The sequence below is a fragment of the Lissotriton helveticus genome, chromosome 3_1, assembly GCF_964261635.1.
Source record: "Lissotriton helveticus chromosome 3_1, aLisHel1.1, whole genome shotgun sequence".
Classification (NCBI taxonomy): Eukaryota; Metazoa; Chordata; class Amphibia; order Caudata; family Salamandridae; genus Lissotriton; species Lissotriton helveticus.
Window position 1 is genome coordinate 556,833,463 of NC_136061.1, and position 18,750 is coordinate 556,852,212.

The window sequence follows — 18,750 nt, forward strand, 5'->3', positions numbered from 1 at the left end:
CTTTCTACACTGGATCTAAAAGACGCTTACTTTCATATCCCGATTCACAAAGCCCACAGGAAATATCTAAGGTTTGTGGTAGAAGGACAACATTATCAGTTCAAAGTCCTTCCGTTTGGTGTCACAACGGCGCCAAGGTTGTTCACAAAATGCCTAGCGGTGGTTGCAGCCCACCTAAGAAGACAACAAATACATGTCTTCCCATACTTGAACGACTGGCTAATAAAGGCCAAGTCACAAGAAGAATGTCTTCAGAACACACAGAAGACAATTCACATGCTGCACCAACTAGGGTTCACTGTGAACTACAAAAAGTCACACCTGCAACCAAGCAAGGTTCAACAATATTTAGGGGCTACTATAGACACAGAAAAAGCCAAAGTATACCCCAATCCAGTCAGGATCCAGACAATGCTTACAATCATTCAAAAATTTCAGCCACAACACTCATTAACAGCAAGAGTGTTCTTGCAGCTATTGGGGATGATGTCATCCTGCATACTGCTAATACCATATGCCAAACTACAAATGTGTCCGCTACAAGAATGTTTAGCGACACAGTGGAATCAGGCTCAAGGACAGATTACAGATCTGGTGTTGGTAGACGACCGCACACACCGCTCTCTGAAGTGGTGGAACACAACAAACATTGCCAAGGGGCGGTCGTTCCTAGAACCAATTCCACAGGTGACAATAACAGCGGACGCATCGCTCACGGGATGGGGAGCGCATATGGAGAAATATACAGTACAAGGAAGATGGAGTGTGCAGGAAAGAAGGCTGCACATCAATCATCTAGAACTACTAGCAGTGTTTCTAGCATTGAAAGCCTTTCAAATGCATGTTACCAACAAAGCAGTCCTGATCAGAACAGACAACATGACAGCAATGTATTATATTCAAAAACAGGGGGGGACGCACTCTCTCCAACTATCCAGACTAGCGCAGGAAATTTGGAGATGGGCCATTCCTCAAAACATCTATCTGTTAGCAGAACACCTACCAGGAGTTCAAAACCAGATGGCAGACATCTTAAGCAGACAGTCGGAACAAATACACGAATGGGAACTGCACCAACAAATACTGCAACCATTCTTCCAAAGATGGGGACAACCAGAGATAGACCTCTTTGCCACTCATCAGAACGCAAAATGCCAAAGCTTCGCGTCCAGGTACCCACACCACCTGTCGCAGGGCAATGCGTTATGGATAAATTGGTCCAACAAATTTGCATACGCTTTTCCCCCTCTCCCACTAATCCCATTAGTGGTCAGAAAGCTGCAACAACACTCAATGACCATGATACTAGTAGCACCCACGTGGGCACGACAACCGTGGTTCACCACGCTCTTGCAACTCTCACAAGTGCCACACCAAAAGCTAAGAATTCTACCCATGCACCTGACACAGAACCATGGAGAAATAATGCACCCAGATCCCAAACAACTGAACCTAGCGTTCTGGCTCCTGAAATCCTAGAATTTGGATACTTAGATCTACCCCCAAATTGTATGGAAATCATTAAGCAAGCGCGACGTCCCACCACCAGAGCATGCTACGCAGCTAAGTGGAAGAGGTTTGCTATATACTGTACCACTAACAATATCAACCCTCTGGACGTATCAACAAAGGAGATTATTTGCTACTTACTACACTTACAGCAATCTAATCTCGCGTACACATCTATCAGAGTACATCTAGCAGCTATAGCAGCGTACCTACAAAACAGGCAGCACATATCCCTGTTTAGAGTGCCAGCGATAAAAGCCTTCATGGAAGGCCTTAAAAGAGTCATTCCACCAAGATTACCACCTTCCCCGGTCTGGAACCTCAACGTAGTACTCACCAGACTAATGGGACCACCTTTCGAACCTATGCATAGGTGTGAAATACAATTCCTTACATGGAAGGTGGCCTTTCTTGTAGCCATTACCTCACTCAGGAGAGTAAGTGAATTACAGGCATTGACGATACAAGAACCATTCCTACAATTACATCAGAATAAAGTGGTTCTTAGAACAAACCCAAAGTTCTTGCCTAAAGTAATTTCAGCATTTCACATCAATCAACCGGTGGAACTACCAGTCTTTTTCCCAAAGCCACAGACGGTAGCAGAAAGGGCCCTACATACACTAGATGTCAAAAGGGCCATTTTGTACTACATAGAAAGGACACAAAATTTCAGGAAAACTAAACAACTATTTGTAGCATTTTCCCCAACACATAAGGGCAATCCTATCTCTAAAGCAGGCATCGCTACATGGATTGTAAGATGTATACAAATATGTTACATAAAAGCAAAGAGAACATTAAATGTTCCTCCTAGAGCTCACTCTACACGTAAGCTAGGAGCATCTATGGCAATCTTAGGAAACATTCCCCTAGATGACATATGTAGAGCAGCAACTTGGTCTACACCACATACCTTTACAAAGCACTACTGTGTTGATGTGCAGGCTACACAACAAGCCAGAGTGGGCCAAGCTGTATTAAAAACTCTATTTCAAACAGTTGCGACAGACACGGGTGACCACCGCTAGGGAGGTAACTGCTGTATAATCTATTCATAAATGTACCATCTGCAGCCCATATGCCTCGAACGGAATATGCTACTTACCAGTATGCATCTGTTCTTGGCATAGAGGGCTGCAGAGTGGTACATGCCCTCCCTGCCTCCCCGGAAACCAGTGTCTGTCCCAACATTGTCTTATTTAGATACATGTACATGGGCATATCTTTATGTATTATACTACACTACTCCATCTAACCCTACTATGGCAAAACAATCTAAGGATGGAGCCGATGCCCATGCGCACTAACACCGAGAGGAGGAGTCATCGATGACGACAAAGACTTCTCCAGAAGAAAAACAAGTGCAATCATCCGAGCCCAACACCAGATGGCGATCTATTCATAAATGTACCACTCTGCAGACCTCTATGCCAAGAACAGATGCATACTGGTAAGTAGCATATTCCTTACGGAGGCTTCTCCTTTTCAATTTCTTAGCTTTAACTGATGAATCCTTCGGATGGGGCGTAGCGGGAAATGTAATACGGACAACATTTCGAGTTGAGATGCCAAATACGAAGTGGGTAAGACTGTCTTCCTAGACATACATTGGGAAGCGTAATTGGCGTTTGCTGAGAATGAAGAAACGCCCGATATATATTCATATTTAATTTATTTTCAGTCAACTGCACGTGCTTACTGTTTGAGTTACCTACGCTGACTGAATCAATCTATACGAAGCGGGTAAGACCCATTAGCTTAAATAATTTATACGGGAGACGCAATCGTAAACTTGGGTAGCAGAGATTGAAGTAACGCACCATTTATTGCAGAGCCAGAGAGTTCATCATCTACTGGTGAAGTAAGTAACTATAGTGGTACAGTTGGTTTCCACTTTACACGGCACGCAGCACAGAGGTATTTTGTGTGCAGGTTTGGGGCTAGTTCCACTTAACAGCTGTAGGATGTATCGCACTTGGTATATTGGTGTAAACGTTTGAAATAGACTTTCTCGTACATTCTTAGGGATGCACTGAAAAGCATCGGCATTATACACACCACGGGACTGGTTCTAAAATTCCATCCCTGATCTTAAGCTTCTCTCTTCTGCTCCTTTTTCTTTAAATATGTGCAAATTCTACATATCCTATTGTATGTAAACACACAAACTTTTTAACATCAAAGATCTTAAGCAACTTTTCTAATTGTTTATATTGTAGTGTCTAGCCACGGAACTAAAAGTCAAGAAAACTTACATGAAACATGAAATTGTACATTAACCCGTGAAGAAGGGTTCATTGAAACCTGAAATGCATTGGGCTTTTCTGTTGAGAGATTTGATAATTTCAAAATTATGATTATTTATTTATTTATTTATTTATTTATTTGAAAGTTTTATATAGCGCGGACAAGATCCTTGCGGATATCAGAGCGCTTTACATAGAAGGGATACATGAGGGATCATAGTTCAGAGGGGTAATGTGACTATATTTCCAACATGCTTTGAATGTTATTGAGCAACTGTTTGTTTACAATTTAGTTTAGTCAATTGAAAATTATTTACTTGATTAGTTTTTGAATTGGAATGATTACTTTGTCTCATTCAATATTCATTACAAAATTTGAGAGTAAACATTTTTAAATAATGTGGTATGGTTACTGAAACCCTGGGGACATTGGGTTGAGCACCTTGCAGACCTGGATGTCTCCAGGCCTCGACAGTGCAGTTTTCACATAGGGTGTTGGGCAAAACCCTCAGCAGGGTTGCTCCCTCATTAGTTTAAACCAGTTTTAAGATTTGAATACAACTCACCAGACAGGTGTGCAGGTCTCACACTTACAGAGCTGTTTTTGGGTGGGGACAGGAGATGGTTCAGATTCTGAATGTTATGACGGAAAGTGCTGAGTTTATTTTTTATGTGAACCACAATATGTCTTAGAATTACGTCAGTGAAACTTTGCAGCAAAATAATTAAGGACATTGCCTCTTTACTAAACTCCGGCTGAAATACTAAACCATTTATTTTTACAATGAAGATTTGCTTCTTTTTAATCTTATTCATCATAAAATAATCTATCCATCACTAATGTTTACATGAAGAAATGTGTCACCCACCTCTGCACCTGTAAGGCCCGTATTCAAACGCTGACACTAGCCTTTACCCACATAAGCGATGTATCACTAGCGGAGGGCGCTGAACTGCAGGCACTTACAGGTTGTCCAAATTAAAAAAACAAATGCAACATATTTGTCAAACTGCAGACCCATATCGAATGGCCTGATGTATGGAAGATTTCTATCGGTTGTAAAGGTTCATGACTAGTTGCAAATATCTTTACTGTTCACAATGCACACACTGCAAAACATTAATAATCGTTTGGAAAATGGGTTTGACGTGCGACACCCGCCCCTTATTGTTTTGCTGTGAGGTGTATCCATATGTTATCAATGCAGTTGGTGTCGCTAACCATCAATTGGTTAACACAGTGAGTGGTGCCTAGCCTCAAAACGACAGGTTTCACTTTGCTGCATGTTCACCTAGGGCCTTTCACACCATGTCAGTGTTTTTTTTTCATTGCAGCACTGTCTCTCCAATTAATTTGTTAGTGTATTTCAGGGCATTTATATCTGTTATAGCAGAGTTCCTTTCCTCAGACCAATCCTCTTAATTTGTATAAGTGAGCCAGTTTAGTCACCATTCTCTGGCGGCATCAGGAAAGGAGGCACACATGGCAGCCGCTGTCTTCTTTGCTTTATGCTACTAGGTACCGAATGCCGCTGGTGAATATTGATGTTCAAAATCTTATAAGAAGTTGTAGATCAAGAAAACCTTGGACATGATAGTAATAAAATGGTACAAAAACTTGCACTGGATTGGAAATAAATCTGCTTCAGAATGGATGGACCGTTTCAATCTGCTCAACTTACGCTGCCATGCGGTGTCCCCCAAGGCTCATCCCTTAGTCCGACACTATTCAATATCTATGTGTCGGACCTCGCCAATGTCATCAGAGCATATGGGATGAGCCTAACATCTTATGCGGATGACACGCAGTTGGTACTGGCCATCAAGGGTGATGGAGGACAGGTTGCTCAAAATTTCGAAAACGGAATTATCGAAATAGGAGAATGGATGGCTACAAACTGCCTCAAACTTAACTCAGAAAAGACTGAGGTAGTTATTTTTGGACCTCTTCTCCCATCATGGCCTTTAGGTTGGTGGCCACCGGCCTTTGGTTCACCCCCCATTCCAACTTCAAAGGTCAGGAACCTGGGAGTCATTTTCGACGAAGGTCTCAGCTTTATGGACCATGCAAACAAAGTTGCGACAACGGCCCACAACAAACTAAAAATGATTAGGAAGATCAGCCCCTTTCTTCCGGAGGCATTAATCAAAACATTGGTCAGCTCCTTAGTCCTGTCTTCCTTAGACTATTGTAATGGTCTATTTCTTGATGCTCAGGTTAGAGTCATAAAAAAGTTACAGTCCATACAGAATGCGGCGGCACGCCTGCTCTCTGGAACAGCTAAGTTTCAACCTATCTCAGAAATAATAAGACAATATCACTGGCTTACCATCAAAAACAGAATAAAGTTCAAGTCCTTATGCATAGTTTACAAGGCACTTAACAACCAAGGACCGTATATTCTGAAGGATCAATTAAAACCTTACACCCCCCGCAGACATCTCAGATCCTCCTCCTTGCACCAGTTAGTTATTCCACGATCGAAGACAGTGTCTTGGGGCGACCGCCGTTTTCTAGTGGCAGCCCCTAAACTATGGAATACTCTTCCTCAATACATCAAGACGAGCTCTTCACTCCTCCAGTTTAGGAAACTTGTAAAGACATGACTGTTCAATCAATGAGACTTTCAACATAAGTAAGAAGCATACGAATTGTTTAGCGCCGAGACGCCTTAGGGTATTCGTGGCGCTCTACAAATGTCAAAAATAAAATAAATAAATAAATGAATGGTTAAAAAATGCACTGCATCTATTGGTACGCTAATCACCATCAGAAATCAAGTAGCCAAGGTCGATGCGAGTCTGTTGGCAAGTAGGCAAAAAACGGATAGGTTGGATGAGCAATGATGGACATTAGCTGAAACCTATGTTCCTCTGGTTTCCTCAAGCAAGGTTTCTACTGTGGATTTTCGATTATAATTTTATTTGAACCCACTCTCCTGACAGAATTTGATCTTGACCAAGAAAGATGTACTGAATTTTCCAACGAAACTCACTCTAGGATCTGTTTTTCAATGCATAAGCTCTATATCTGAGAGACTGACTCTCCCTTGGCCGATTTGGAATGGAAGATAAGACAGGACTTTGTTTTTACATCCATCTATTTTTCATTTCCCAAAGGTTTTAGAACATTCCTTGAGATTAATTTCTTATCCTCTTTGCTTTCACCATAGGCATATCCGCTTTAGTCCTCATTAAATATACTTGTGCTGTGATGTTTGCATCGTTGGCGACACACCTAAAATCATGGTTTTGCCAGCAACTTCTGCCATAGCATCCTGCTACAATAAACAAAATGCAAAATATATGAAAGCTGTTACCAGTTCAGAATTTAAAAGACACATCCACCCCACCCACACCCCAGATACATCCAGCCAGTTGAACTTGTTGTTTGCTGTCTGTCTATGAGGCAGCCCTCCAACCCCCATCGTGGCACCTGCCTTCATTGTGGGAGCTATTTTAATGTGAAAAAAATGTGATGCCAGTTCCACGTGGCCTGACAGCTGTGCCGTCATTTATGTCATTGTCGAAGATCTAGTTCAAGCGAGGCTCTTTTTCAGACATGACAGTGAATTTTCCCCAACCGCTAGAAGTGTTCTCCCAGAATGTGGGGGACGATTTTAGGCCTTACCGCCATATATTTGTTGGTCTGCGCATCCTGATACACCCTATGGTCCTGTGACCCGCAATTTCTGTTTGAGCACCTGTGCATGCAACCTATGTGCCAGAAGCCCTTTGCTGCCCCTGCGTAATATTTTTATTAAGCGCATATTCCGTCTTGTCCATGTCTAAGGCCTTAACTTGCTTTTCGGGTATCTTAAGCTGGTGCCGTACATTGTGGCAGCCAGAATGCTTATGGGCCTCCTCTAGTTCCTTCACCTGTCCTTCTAGCCTGAGTTGTTTGTCATTTCTATCTCTGAGTTGTGCAGCGACCGCTATAAAGCTGCCTCTTAGCTCAGCCTTCAGAGTATCCCAGAGGACGGCAGTGGGGGTGTCTGGCATGTCATTGGTACTGAGGGAAGTGCTAATGGTGTCCTTAAGCTCAGTTAAAGTCGAATTCTATGTCATTAGTTTATGATTAAGGCACATTGTACAAGGATGTGATCTTGGACCTGGGATGTGAAGTGTAATAAAGATGGACGAATGATCAGAAATGGCGGCCACTTCAATGCCGACTGCTGTGAAATGTGGAGATGTCTGAAAGTAATGAATTCTAGAGTATGTTTAGTGGGCTGCTGAGAAGTAGGTTTAATCCTTCACCGCTGGATGGCGTTGTCGCCACACGTCTACTAGACCCATGTCCCCCACCCACTGAAGTCCTGTCGGTGTGAATGCCCCTGTCTGCCCTATCCTCTGAGCTGATCGTTCCAGAAGTGCATCAGGGACTAGGTTCAAATCCCCCCCAATAAGAGTTTCTGTGTCAGGGATAGGCACCAGCCAACCCACAGCATCCAGGAGGAAAGCCTCCTGATGTTCATTCAGAGCATAGATGTTAGCGAGAGTAAATGTGTGAGTATTCACCGTAATGCGGAGTGAAAGGAGTATGCCTGCTGTCTGGATAACCTGAGCCGGGAAGTGCGTGGCCAGGAGTACTGCCATCCCGCCCACTTCCCCAGACTCAAAAAAAAGTATTGACGATCAAACCAGCAGGACCGCATGCTTTTCCAGTTAAATTTAAGGAGGTGAGTTTCTTGTATGAGGCGGGTGTCCCATTTAGAGTCTCTGAGCATCGAAAAAGTGCTAGATGCTTTACTGGAGCATTAAGGCCCCGGATGTTCAAGCGGAGTATAGCACTCTCCTCCTGGGAGCACAATGAAAGAAGTGCAAGGGGACCAGGTCGCTATCAAGTGAGTATCTCCGAGCTTAAGGTGGGATCAAATCGGTGCGCTGACACATTTGTTGAGAATGTATTGGTGAAGAGAGGGCAAGGGAGCCCAGGTCCTCAAATCAGAGCCTGGGGTAAACACAAAAAAGCTTAAGCAGTTCAAGCAGACGTCTGGTGGGGAAAGTATATTCAAACCATCCCTCTGCTAATTGCTTTCATGGTCCGACGCAGTGCCTGGCATTGTAGTTGGTGTAGTGAGGCTGTTCTCTCCTTACTGCATTCCACATCCATGGGCTTGCCAGGTTATGTGTTCTCCACCCGTGAGGGACTCCATGACACGCTGGATGAGTGTGCCAAGCTCCGCGACATCGAGTGGCTGGCCTCTTCCTCTTATGATGCCTCCATGCCAGGACCGATCAGGCCTCCTCCATGGCTCCATGGTGCATATTTATCTCTTTCCATATGAAGATAACCTGAAAGGAATGGGCCCACTCATACCGGATCCCCTTCTCCCACAGAGATATGGTGTATGGTCAGAACACCCTGCGATGCTATAGTGTGATGGGGGACAAGTATCGGAACAAACACACTTTCACTACTTCAAATGTGATTGCTTTCTGATTGCGCACTGCTGACATGATGGCTTCTTTTTTAGCGGTACTGATGTCTACGTAGGTCAGGATATATTGAGGCATGCCAGGGGATTTGGCTGGGCGACCCTCCCTGTGAATGTGATCTAGAATTATGTCCTTGTCTGCAAGTACTGGTGTGACATGAACAGACGAGTGACATAGACCTCCAGTTTCCCAAAGTCCACCGGAAGAGGAACTTATTTAATTCTAATGTTGGATCGGCACGATCTGTGTTCTAGATCTTCCAGGTGATATTGCGAGTCCTCATTCTTGTCGCACAGTTCCGGTAGTTTGCGTCTGTGCTCATCAAGTTCCTCCTCTCTTGTGTCACTGGTTTGTTCCAGGATGGTTACTCTTTGGCCCAGATCTCCCAGGTCTCTCTTAATGTCCCTGATATTTGTTGTCATTTCTTGCTTCAGGGCTGCTATATCGTCTTTCAGGATCCTGATGAGGGTATCTAAGAAGGCGTGGGTGACGGGGGCTTCTTCCTCCGGACCATCCGCACCAGCTGCAGCAGTGCGAGTGTTGAAGGCAAGGAGGTGTCTCAGTTTTGGTCAGATTTGTTTGGTGGGGGGCCTACTGAGAATGTCCTTCAATAAATTGTGCTTTTTGGCGCGGTGAGTGGTCATGATTGCACCATATCAGCCCACGTAGGTGGGCCGGTTGTCAAGGAAACAGGGGCTATGTCACCAGCAAGTTTCCAGCTACACCACACTTTGATCGAGGGACCACCCCTCTCCATTGTGGATGCTCCCAAGCAGGGCCGGCGCTAGGCATGGGCAGTATGGGCAGCCGCCCAGGGCCTCGCGCTCGGCTCAAACGCATGGGGCCTCGCTGGGGCCTCGCTTCCACGTGAAAGGCTTCATTAAAGTCAGGCCCCCCCTCCCCTCCGATCACTGCAATTTTACATTTTGCTAATGAGGTGCCTAAACGTGAGCAGTTATAAAGGCGTGGTGTCAGTCCTGGGATCACGGGCATGGAGGGATGGAAAGAATGGCCAGGGGTCTTGGAACAGCAGGGAAGACTATTGTGTGTAAGCAGGTCAAGGGCCAGGCTGTGCTCTGTTGAAAAGGTGCCATTTGCGTTTCCAAGCAACAAATGGCCCTTTTGTTTTCAGGATCGGCTGAACTGTAATAGGTGCGGAGAGGCGGCGCAGTAGAAGAGGGAGAAGCCATGGCTGGGCAAAGTTTATAGTAAAAGCACCACACCTCTTTTAAGCCCGGGAGAGGTGGCCCCCACTTCCCTGGGCTTCCATGCACTGGATCAGGGCCCAAGTGCGGGGCCCCTATCTCTCGGCCTCACATCCCTTATCCAGCGCAAAGAGGCCCAGGGTAGGAGAGGCCCCTTGTGCCCTGCAGCAATGGATCAGACCTCTAAGCCCAAGTTTGGGGGGCCCTGCCCTGGGAAATACAGTCATTATTCAGAACTGTGACACCCAGGGTTGGGCCGCCCTCCCCCCCCCACCCCATCTCCTGAACTTTGTAGCACTAAAGTATGGCTCTGAAGCCCATGGGACAAACGCTTTCTTCTGGGCTTTGTGCGCATTGAGCAGCCTAATAGAACTGAAGAACTAGGTTAGAGTCCCAGCGTCTGCTGAACATCCTGTGATTCTGGGCATATCACTATTTCCACACGCCCCTAAAAAATGAAAATATCCTTTTGTAACGTAACTGGCGATCATGTAAAGCTCTCTAATGCCTTAGAGCTGAGTTCACATAATATAAGACTGCAAATATCCTCACGTTCTGGAACTGAGTCATGCCTGACTTTACTGCCACAGTCCATGTAACACAGCAGAGTTTTACATTTGTAGGTGCATTTGCTGTGTGGGCAGTCCAGAGAATTTTCACATGCGCTGGAAATAGGGGTGAGTGGGGTGCTACAGCACACCCTAAATAACCCTGCTGTTTTCCAAAGGTAAATAAGCAATAAAGATGCTTTTGAATTATTGCTTTTATATTGTCACATTTGTTGTGTGTGTTAACATCTGGGTCTGTGGTGTACCCTGCCCTTTAGGAGATAAGTGGATGGGAGCGTGCGGAGCGAAAGTGGGAAGATAACATATAGCAATAGAGGGGAAATGGGAAGACTTCAAACGTGAGACAGTTTGTGTTAGGACGAGAAAGGTGATCAAGAGACAAGATGCTGGAGGGAGGCTGAGAGAGGAAAGCAAAGGGGATACTTGAGAGAAGTAAATAGCAGCAACACACTCTGACTATGGGGAAACAGTGTGCTTAGACCAGGAGGAGGTAAGGAAAAGTGTAAAGAAATAAGATACATGCCGTATAGGAGACAAAGAAGGCTATAGGTGCTGGAAGTAGGAGTGCGGGGGGTGGAGGGGGCAGCTGCAGGACCCCTAACTTTAAAATGCTGGGGCCTTATTTATGAAGGCCTTGCGCTACCGGTGCGTCACTTTTTCCCATTTTAAAAGTGACGCACCGGCGGCGCAAGGCCTTCATAAATAAGGCCCCTGGAGTTTGGAAGGTGAATGAGCAATAAAGATGCCTGTAAATTTCAAAGACAGACATCAAATATCAGGGGATGTGTTCTGACAAATTGCTGCCTATTCTTTTAACATAGAGTTTTCTTTTCTTTGAGTGCAAAGTGAGAGGACTTTACAAATTGATCTATGTGACAATCTTGCTGATGTAAAAGGAAAGGCTATAGGATGTAATTTTTTTCTAATACACATATAATGGTGTCGGGCGAGAACAGGCTGGCTTGGAGATTGGTTGTATGTCACTAAGGGGCCACCTGTTAAATTTCCCTGGTCCATGCAAGATGTCCTACTACATCCCAAGTTTTTATTTTGATTTCTGGTGCTTGTAGTTTTGTTCATGCCATTATAAAGCAAGACAACAAGCCCCAGAAATCAAAGAAAAACCTGGACTGGAACAGCACTTCATGCAGTGGCACCATTTCAGTTGCCAGGTCTGAAGTATATAGACCTCCGGGCCAGAACAGAGGGGTGGCATGTGCCAAAAATAACTGGGCTGCCACATATCACTACCGGGCAGAGCTTTTTAAATTACCTTTAATATCAGGTTAGCAAACGCAGTTGTCGTCATTAGAGGGGATTGTAACACCCGCTTCTAAGTATTGATCACAGGGCAGTTTCCTGACATGAAGTCATTGATTTTTAATATCTGACTGTGGAATATATGCTCATGCGCTAGGCTGTGAAGAAAAATCTCTAAATAATGAAAATGATTGTAATCTTTTGACGCCAAGCTGTTCCTTGAGCCTTCCAACTAAACAGTGGAATGTAATGCTGGGCTTTGTTGAATGAGTAGTGTGGGGTTCCGTGGGGCTTTGCATTGAGGCCTACCCCTTTCAACATTTATTTAAGTCCATTGGCAGACATCGTCAAGGAATTTTAGGAGTTGATGGTCTCCTTTGCCGACAACACCCAACTGCCAGTCTCCCTTTACCTGGGAAAAGGTTTGCAACAACTAGTCCCTTTTTTAGAGAAAGTTGCATAATGGATGGCTAACTGCTCACTTAAATTGAAGGGAAACAAAGCCAAGCTGATGATTTTAAGAAACAAGCCAACACCGCAAACAACCCTCGGATGGCCAGAGTGTCTGGGGGCACTACCAATCTCTCCCCCTCCCCATTACGATCTTAGGTATGTGGTTGGATAGCTCCCTATCTATGGAGGCCTAAGTAAAAACGTTTACAGCATCTTGCTTTGGCTTTATCAGAACCCTACGGAAAATCCTAGACCTCCTACCTACACAATCTAGGAGAATAGTGGCCCAAGTGCTGATTCTTTTCCTGCTTGGACTATGGAAATTCCCTGTATATGGGCTCACCCAAATATATCACCAAGAGACTCCAGTTAGCCCAAAGTGTGGCAGCAAGGACTATCCTCAAGCTTCCCAAACATACCTCAGCAAACATTTCACTGGCTTCAAGTGAAGGAAAGGGTAGAATTTAAGACACTTTACTTGGTGCATAGGGGAATCAACTACAATGGACCCTCCTGGTACCCTACAATCCTAGCAGTACCTTAACATCCTCCAATGCTTGATTGCTACAGGTCCAAAGATCAGATTGGGGTGTGTGTATCCTTCTCGCATTTGACCCCTAAGCTCTGGAATGCTATGCCCACTGATCTCAGAAACTAAATGGACCAGATTAAGAAAATGCTTAAAACATGGCTTTGCTCCACTTGCTCTAGACATGTACCGCCTCAGAATCACGCTAGTATACATGGCGATCGACTCACGCAGCACTGGGAAGCCCTCAGGCGGCTAACTACTTTATAAATCTGCATAGAATAAATCTACATAGCATAACTTGAGGAGCACTGTTACAGGGTGGTAGTGAGGGAATTCATAGCGAAGGAGCTCATTGGCGAGGCGACCAACTGATATTGTCGCACCAACGGCCACCAGCACTAACGCCGGCACTGAATGTCCCAAATTAGAGGGGCCTCACATCTTCCCTTTCGCCCAGGGCCCCAAAAGTCCTAGGACCGGCCCTGCTCCCAAGTAGGTCCACCTGAGGAGCGAAATGAGGGTGCACGACCCCAATATCCCAAAGCACAAGAGCCGCTCTAGATGATCTCAAAGCACAAATCCGCACTAGATGCCTTCCCTTGCAGTGGGACCCTTAAATCGCCCCATGCGTGTCAGGCCTCCACATGAAAGCTCTCACCTGTGTTGCTGGAGGTAATCTGGGGCGTCTCTTTATTTAGTTCCTCTGGGGGGCCCAGCCGGTCACTGCCCCCAGAGGTGTGCCATCCGCCGAGCCACTCAACCGGGGCTACTGGTTGGCAGCAGATCTTCCGTTCACTGCGGTCAGAGCTGTCTGTCTCATAAGGGCCTGAGACCCTGGGGATGCTAATGTGGTGAGTGCCCCTGTGGCTGGAAAAGCATTGCATCATCGCAACAGTGCCACCCACCCTAAGGATCCTGTGATGGGACCCCCAGGGTCACACAATCTATACTGCTATCCCTCATGTGAAGTACTAACACCAACGGGCCTAGTCTAAGCCGTTGTCGCTACTGCCAGGGTCGTTATCTCAGCATGTAGCGCTGTCGCATTCCGCTCTGCACGTTGCCTGGATACTACAGCTGACGTCCAGGAGCTCCATATATCGTCTCCCAGTGCCGTTAGGAGGAGGGCCTTGTGTCAATTGCCATTTTGCACGAGCAGGTGTCGCCACTGCCTCTGTCCGCCTGCTCTGAGGGTCTTAATGCAGAGGCCCCACTGCTGCCACTAACCGATGCGCTGTTTGTGGGGTAGAGCGCTGAGTTTAACGGGCTGATTCCAGCCCGCCGCTGCCACCGGGGCCAGTGCCGTAATCAGCAGCGCTCTCTCTCTCCACGAGGCATGCTGTTTGGTTTCTCCTGTGGGTACACAGCCAGGTGCCGTACTGCATAGTTTTCACCGCTCTGGATCTCCATTTCATAAGGTAATAAATGTGATGCCTACGGAACATTTACGCATATATTTTCTAGGAACCGATACCATTAATTAGCTCTTCCTCAATAAAGTTATTCTTTTTGTAATGAATCATGAATTTCTTTTACACTCCTCCAACTAACTGGCAATCCAAAAGATTAATTGCAACTTATTGGTTTATATATTTCATTTAATAAACCATTTCCTTCTCAAAGGATTAATTGTATATCAATTGTTACTCTGTTTTACACATATATATATATATACGCAACTCATACATATATATACACAATTTACAAACAAACTTATTTATGTACAAACAAACACAAATATCATTGAACCTTTTTCAGGGTTCTTTGCCCACAATAATATCAAAAGGATGTTTTTCAATCAATTATACAAGAACATTCCTTATAAACAGGTCACCAGAACGAAATAGGAGTATCCAAGGTATAATCGTTTCAACCTTTCATTATTTTTGTACTCCTTTAGTTAATTTCATATGTTCAAAGATTTTTTGCAAAGGTCCCTTCAAAAAAACTGTCAACGCGTTTTAGCCTTTCAAGATTTCAGGCATTATCAGGACTTAAGGGCAAACAAGGTTCTGCCTAAGAAATCAAATATATCATATTTACATATTTATATATATACATCTAGGGGATACCATTCTAATTATACACAATTACTTATACATCTGAAGATATAAACAAAGAGAAAGTCAAACACAAAATCTTTCTGAAGGATATGTCTAGTTTCTCGAGGTGAAAGGCATAGTGGTGTTAAACATTTAAACACCCCTACATGTGCACGAGGATCTCTTAAATAATTCCAACCAAAATTAAGGCCAATCTAGTGAACCTATATCCATATTAATCCAAAAGAAACATAGTGCCAGTGGACTAACTAACTAAGCAGCCGTTTCAGCAAGCAGGAGCCCTGCGGCTGTTTACTGCAGGGCCATTAGAACTAGGGCTCCATGATGGCTGCCATTTTGACCATCCCAGCGCCTTCACCACTCAGGCCCAGAGTCTTGTTGGCGATCGCTACTGCAGTCGCCGATGTTCAGTGTCGCTGTCCATCGTAATCGTATGGCTTCTTTCACTGCCTGGACCTTCTTTTGTGACCCTGGAACATGCCAAACTCACCACTTTGCGAGGGCTGACAGCAGAGCTCTGTGAGAGCGCAGCTGCTCGAGCATCATCTGGACATTCATTTTTTTGCTGCCTGTAGCTTGGAAGATGAAACACGAGACCTCGTTTTGAATATCACAATAAGTACACAAAATGAATGATGCATACACAGCTTATTCAGTGAGAATGTGTTATAAAATGTGCATCAGTTTTTATGTTTTTAAATTGTGTTGAGTAATGTTTTAAATCTTTGCAATAAGATAAACATATGTATACAATAATACGGACCGATTTGCTATAACATCTCTGTTGTTTGTGTCTTTGTTTTCTTCAGGCACCAGAACAGGAGATTGTTTACTTGTTTATCCCAACTCAGGCCGTGGGAGCGATCATTGGAAAGAAGGGTCAACACATTAAACAGCTAGCAAGGTTTGCTGGAGCCTCAATTAAAGTAAGACTGGCTGTGTTAGTTTAGTAGCTAAACACCTTTTTTTTGTTTCTTTTTTTAATGGTCTTATAAATACTGCAGAATGGTGTTTCTCATTCCTGATCCCACCTACCCATATGTTCGAGCAGACAATATTCAGATTGCGTGCTTAGTTGCTCAGCACAGTGTGAGAAAATGCGGTATCTAGTCTTGTGTTCTAGCCTGGTGTGGAACGCTGAGTCATGACCAATGTGTGATATCATTAGTGTGAGTGTACTGTCTAGACAGTTGGGGGCTGAGCTGGTTACATTCTAGCTCCTAGTGGGGTTTCCTTATAATTTGTTCTTTAAAGTACCTCCTGTATCTGCCGGCCTTCTAAGTCTCCTTACCAGCCTACTACTACCTATCCGGAGCGCTCAGATCAATTTAATTCCTTATCTTGGTCTTCAAATGAAGAGGCAACTTTCTCCTTTTTTCAATGATTGGAACAGTGCCGAGGTAGATGTGTCAATTCAATGGCACTCCAAGTGCCATTCAAAAGCAGAATCATTGCAATGTCTCGCTCCTTACCATATGATCGCCATTATACCTTTGGGAAAACCTCTGGTTGTCAGGCCTTGAAATAACCACCACAAGCCTTGTAACATTGTACGTGAAAATTATATTAAAAGTCCAATATAGTGTTCTCCATCATGGGATCATCATTGACAGGCTAAAAAATGTATAAAGATATATGTTCGAGGCATATGAGCTGTAGAACGTATACTTGTGCATAGATCGCCATCTGGTTTGGGCACCGATTGTTTGCACTTTGTTTTGAAAGAAGCCTTTGTAGTCACAAGTTAGGTGACCCCTCCTTAGGACGATAGTGTGCATGGGCATCAACTCCATCGCCAGGTATTTTTTTTTCCTCCATCGGGTTCGGTTGTGATTTCCTGCGCTCCGGGTCGGTTACGAACCCCCCTTCGACGCGCAATCCCTCTCCACTCAACAGTATTGTCTCGATCGTGTTTCCCTTTCGACGCGCATCTTTAAAACAAACTCCTCTACCTCGATTTTCGACGCGGGTCGCAGGGCATATCTACGCCAACCACGCCAGCAGTCAATGGAAAGGACTCCTTTCAATAAATGCCCCGGGTGTGGTGCTAAGTTCCCACACACGGACTTGCACGAGGTTTGTAATCTCTGCCTCTCCCTGGAGCACGAAGACAAGAACTGCGAGGCCTGTGCATCATTCAGGTCGAAGAAAACCATCCGTGACCTTCGGGCTCGACGTCACAAAATGTCTTGTGGAAGCAGCTCGATTCAGGACATCTTCGGAGCAGATCCCAATGTCCAGCCGGAGAAACAAGGTGATGAAGAAGACATCTCTGTCTCCGAGGCCGACGACTCCAATGTCGAAGAGGAGACAGTCACCCCGGCTCAGTGGTCCGTGAGTACCGAGACCCCTCTCCCAAAAACCAAACCTAAGGCTCCGGTAACACCCTAGCCCTCTGGCTCAGGTCAACACCGGCAACATGTCTCAGACACCCTGCCCTCTGGCCCAGCTATGAAACCTAAAGACAAACCTTCCTGCTCGGGCTCGAGCCAGCCCCATTCTGGTGCTGAAAAGATGTGCCACGCCCTTCGTCGGCACCGAAGACAGCCTGGACGCCAAAGCCCTCGGCATCGAATAATACCAAGGACAAACATTCGGAACCGAAAAAATCTTCAAAGCCGGAAATGGCTTCGGAGTTGAAAAAAATCGCCGCAGCCAAAACAAAGGCTGAGAGTCACAAACTCCTATAACAAAACCAAATGAGTCCAAGGCCCCACAGAAAGCCTCAGAGACTCGGTCCAAAGAACATTGTGACCCAAAATCTGTGGCATCGAAAAAGACATTTTAGCCACACAGTCTGTACCTGATTTTTCGGATCCAAAACAAAAAACTCTTTTATTGACCCAGAGACTGTCAAAGTCGTCGCCAAGCCTCCAAAAAAGAGAAAACTGAACACTTCCAAGGAATTTGAAATACCCTTGAAAGAAGATGAGTACTAACACCTCTCCACCTCCTTCATCTCCTCCAACTTATCCAAAACTTTTAATTTCTTCACCCCACACCCCACAATATACTTTTTCACCTCAAACACTAGATGATGAGGATGATCATACCGATGGGTGTGGGAATATAGATCTAGATAGGGATGATGACCACATACCATCCCACACGACGTAGACCCTTGGAATGACTACAACACAGCTCCCGACCCACATAATGACCCGGACCTCTATCCATGTAGACCATCACCACCAGATGACAATATTGGGTTTGAGCAACTAATCAATAGGGCTGCCCAATACCACGGGGTACAGTTACATTCTGATCCCTTAGAGGAAGATCTTTTACTTGGAACCTTTGCACCCTCGCAAAAGTCCACGCACACCCTGCCAATGTTAAAAAGCATGCTAAAACATGCCCCAGAAGTTTTTAAGGACCCTGTCAGAGCCAGAATTCTCAACACCAGGGTAGACAAAAAGTATAAGGCAGCGCCCAATGGCCCAGTTTACATTAAAGGTCAGGTCCCTT

The 18,750-nt window shown here is 45.0% G+C and overlaps 1 protein-coding gene across 1 annotated transcript in view; it reads left to right on the top strand.

Annotated features, from left to right (window-relative positions):
* The window catches only part of IGF2BP2 (insulin like growth factor 2 mRNA binding protein 2), a 463,616-nt gene that overhangs the window by 326,864 nt on the left and 118,002 nt on the right, over positions 1 to 18,750 (top strand). The window contains exon 12 of the mRNA XM_078680475.1: positions 16,092 to 16,208. Within this exon, the coding sequence (XP_078536601.1) occupies positions 16,092 to 16,208 (117 nt within the window). The remainder of the gene's footprint in view (positions 1 to 16,091; positions 16,209 to 18,750) is intronic.